The 3637-nt window shown below is 36.9% G+C and overlaps 1 protein-coding gene across 1 annotated transcript; it reads left to right on the top strand.

The window, feature by feature from the left end:
- The first annotated feature begins 239 nt into the window (after positions 1–239).
- LOC123896433 lies at positions 240–2938 on the top strand. The gene is made up of 4 exons (XM_045946817.1): positions 240–641; positions 816–1073; positions 1162–1890; positions 2108–2938. Exons 1-4 carry the CDS (start codon positions 240–242, stop codon positions 2936–2938), a joined length of 2220 nt encoding a protein of 739 aa, XP_045802773.1.
- The last annotated feature ends 699 nt before the right edge of the window (positions 2939–3637 follow it).

Genomic DNA, 3637 nt, shown 5'->3' with positions numbered 1-3637 from the left:
TGGAATGGTCTGGAAATGCTTCTGAAACTTCAAGAAATCTTAAGCTCACTGACAATAGGTGTTCAAACATTCTTTTGGATTGTGGGTTTAATTTCTTATTAAATTCAGCTGAGGACATGTGCCTTAATAACATACAATGTGTACGAGATGTCCTTTATGAACTGAATAGGAATGGTTTTCCGCAAGTAAAGCATCTTTGCATTCAAGACAGTACTGAACTGTAGTACATCGTCAACTCAATGGGGTTGGTTCATCCTTATCCTGCTTTACCCAACTTAGAGACTTTGGCTCTTCGTAATCTATTTTGTTTGGAAGAAATATGCCATGGCCCAATTCCAATTCATTCTTTTACCAAACTAAAATCTGTTGAAGTCAAAGGTTGCCACAAGTTGACAAATCTGTTATGGTATTCCCTTGTCAGAGACCTTCCTCAACTTCTTGAAATAAAAATTTCTGATTGCAGAATGATTAAGGAAGTAATAGTTTTTCAAATATCTGAGGTTGATATTGAAATCAAAAAAATTATGTTCCCCAAGTTGCGCTCTCTTGAACTTGAGCATTTGCCAAGTCTTATTAGTTTCTGTTCCATACCATTGACAGCTGATACACAGTGCATACCTGTGGCACTAATTGATCAAAAGGTAAAAACATGATATAACGCTTCTACTTTGCTATTTGTCTTTTTATGCCATAAAAAGTGCTTTAAGGAATTAAGGTGATGTTTCAATAGACGTAGATTTTAAATATTTTTTATGTTCACATTCTTTTTGCAGATGCTGTTGCATTAATTTTATTATTCTTGATTTTGTTAATAGGTTGAGATGCCTCACCTTGAACTCTTGAAGCTGTGTAATATCAAATCTAGGAAGTTGTGGGATGACAATCTTCCAGGTCATTCTTTCATTCAAAACTTGACGAGTTTGACAATTGACAAATGTGTTAGCATAGTGTATACATTCTCGTCCTCGGTGGCTAGAGATCTTTTAAACTTGAAGCATCTTGGGATTAGTAATTGCCAATGGCTGGAGGAGATATTTCTCTCAGATGGAAAGTTGGGCACTGTCTCCAACTCGGTAACTATTAACTATAGTTTAATTTCCTGTTTAGTTCTGGTTCTTGTGAAATTAACTGTTAACGATCTAAGCAAATTGTCGATTGTAGGTTGTATTTCCAAACTTGGAGACATTGGAAATCTCCCACATGGAACACTTGAAGTCATTATGGCACAATGAACTAGCTCCAAATTCCTTCTGCAAACTGAAGAAGTTGAAAATTCGATCCTGCAATAAACTATCAAATGTATTTCCATCTTATGTGCTTGATAAATTACAGAATCTGGAGAAACTGACTGTAACTGATTGTCCTGTGCTAGAAGTTGAATTCGAAACACAAAGTCTGCAAGTAGAAGGTGGTAGACAAACGAGGCTGGAAATGCAATTGGGAACTCTCATTTTGGAAAATTTACCAAAGCTAAAACACATATGGAGTGGGAATCCTAATGAAAGCTTCAAGTTTCAAAACCTTTGCATACTGAAAGTTATGCATTGCGAAAGCCTTAATCATGTTTTTCCCCTCTCTTTGGCTAAAGAGCTTCAGCATCTCCAAGCGATTTACATTAGAGTATGTGGTGTAGAAAGCATTGTAGCACGAGATGAAATGGTTGACACAAGTCCAAAACCGATACTGATTTTCCCAGAATTAAAATCTCTGAGGTTTCGAAATTTGACACAACTTCAAAACTTCTACCCTGGATTACATACCTTGGATTTTCCTGTTTTAAGAGATGTGGATGTGTTTCATTGTGACAAGCTCGTACTATTCGAGCCAATGTCTCTAAACTACCAAGACAATGTCACAGTTGATATAATACCGCTTCTCTCAATTGAAAAGGTACATTCTACAAAGCAGAATACTTTATGCATATTTAGTTGCTTCTACACACCAAAAATGCCATTTTTATAGTTATGTGTTATGCTGCTTGTTATTTTCGCATTGAAAAAGTAAACAAAATGCAAGTTTTAGTTTCATTCGAAGTTTACATGATTATGTCTGAAAAACCGTAGGCTGTATACTTGTTAGCTTGTGTCTGATTACTTGTGTTTAATAGGTTGTCTCGAATACAAGTAAGCTTATTCTGAATTGCAAGGATGTCACCGTGTTATGCAATGGTCAACTTAATGATGAGCCTATCTACACAGTAAAAGATCTTAGCCTACGATGTTTTCATGATGTGTCAGGCAAATTTCTATCTGGTTTCCTGCAAAGATTCATCAATCTTGAAAATCTTGAGGTGACATGTAGTTCTTTCACAGAGGTTTTGTTGAGTGAAAGCTTTGGCATTGGACATTCTGAAACAACTATCAAGTTGAGAAGACTAGAACTTCGGTTATTACCAAACCTCAAGTTTATATGTAGAGAGGGGCAGCTGGTTCTTCAAAATATGGAATATTTGTATGTATATGTATGCTCTACACTGAAGAATATATTTCCATCCTCAGTGGTATTTGAGAATTTACAGAAGTTGAAGGTGTCCAATTGTGCTGGATTGGAAAATATTTTGAAATCATCAACAGCTACCAGTTTACCAAAACTTAGAAAATTATGCATATATGGTTGTGAAAAGATAGAAGAAATAGTTGCAAGTGATGATGAGAATGATGCTTCTGAGCTAGCTTTTATGAAGTTGGAGACTCAGTTGTTGAGAAAGTTACCAAGGCTAAGAAGTTTTTGCAAGGGAAGACATGACTTTAAATTTCCACTACTGAATAGGTTATGGGTAGTAGATTGTCCCATGATGGAAACTTTCTCAAATGGTGTGTTGAATGTACCAAGACTCAGAAGAGTACATGTACATCAGCAAGACTGGAATGAATGGCATTGGAATGGTGACATTAACACTACTATAAGAAAATATGTATCAAAAAATGGTAATGTGTAATGAGGCCAAATACCACAAATCTGCTAGAAGAGAATGTGTCAGCCAAATTCCATAAGGGCCCACAAGATATGCATGATTCAGTTAGTGGAGGCAAGGAGTTGAGTGGACCACGTAGAGGCCAAAGAGCGAAGAAACCGCACAGCATGTGGAGAGAATATGCAAAATGAATCACTATAACTAATTGTGTACTGCTTTATTTCCATTTCATGTGTGAATTGAGTGTAGTTGTTACTCTCTCCCTCAAACTCTCTTTCTTTGCACATGTATGAATTTTCTCTCTCTGAGAAATTGTTTTCTTCATTTCATCAATACATTCCATTATCAGTTTAAATCCATTACTATAGTTTTTATCCATTTCATTGGTGCTTTCATCACACCATGGCTAACCTCAACGATAACACCACCTCAGCCGAGATCAAGCGCAACGAAGAGATGCAGCTCTTTCAAGCAGAGTTACTAGAGCGCATGGAGAGGTTGGAAACGAATACTGATTCAAAGTTTGATAAGGTCTATGCAGCGCTTGATGTTCTCATCACTCAGTCACAGCAGAGGCCGCCCCATGGTGCAGGATCTAGTAGCAGACCTCCGTTTCAGGTGAGAAATGTTAAGCTCGAATTTCCCCGTTTTGATGGCACTAATGTACATGAATGGATCTTCCGTGCTGAACAATTTTTCGAGTATTATGATACGCCGGATTTA

Source organism: Trifolium pratense, linkage group LG7 (assembly GCF_020283565.1).
Source record: "Trifolium pratense cultivar HEN17-A07 linkage group LG7, ARS_RC_1.1, whole genome shotgun sequence".
Classification (NCBI taxonomy): Eukaryota; Viridiplantae; Streptophyta; class Magnoliopsida; order Fabales; family Fabaceae; genus Trifolium; species Trifolium pratense.
Note: the sequence above shows the minus strand (reverse complement) of the source record. Positions and strands in the feature narration are given on the sequence as shown.

What these genes read in the sequence shown, in the direction of transcription:
- LOC123896433 (XM_045946817.1), top strand. Translation starts at nt 240, where the DNA reads ATGGGGTTGGTTCATCCTTATCCTGCTTTACCCAACTTAGAGACTTTG. An exon ending in TGGGCACTGTCTCCAACTCG is followed by an intron (nt 1,074 to 1,161) that starts GTAACTATTAAC and finishes TGTCGATTGTAG; the next exon opens with GTTGTATTTCCAAACTTGGA. An exon ending in CGCTTCTCTCAATTGAAAAG is followed by an intron (nt 1,891 to 2,107) that starts GTACATTCTACA and finishes TGTGTTTAATAG; the next exon opens with GTTGTCTCGAATACAAGTAA.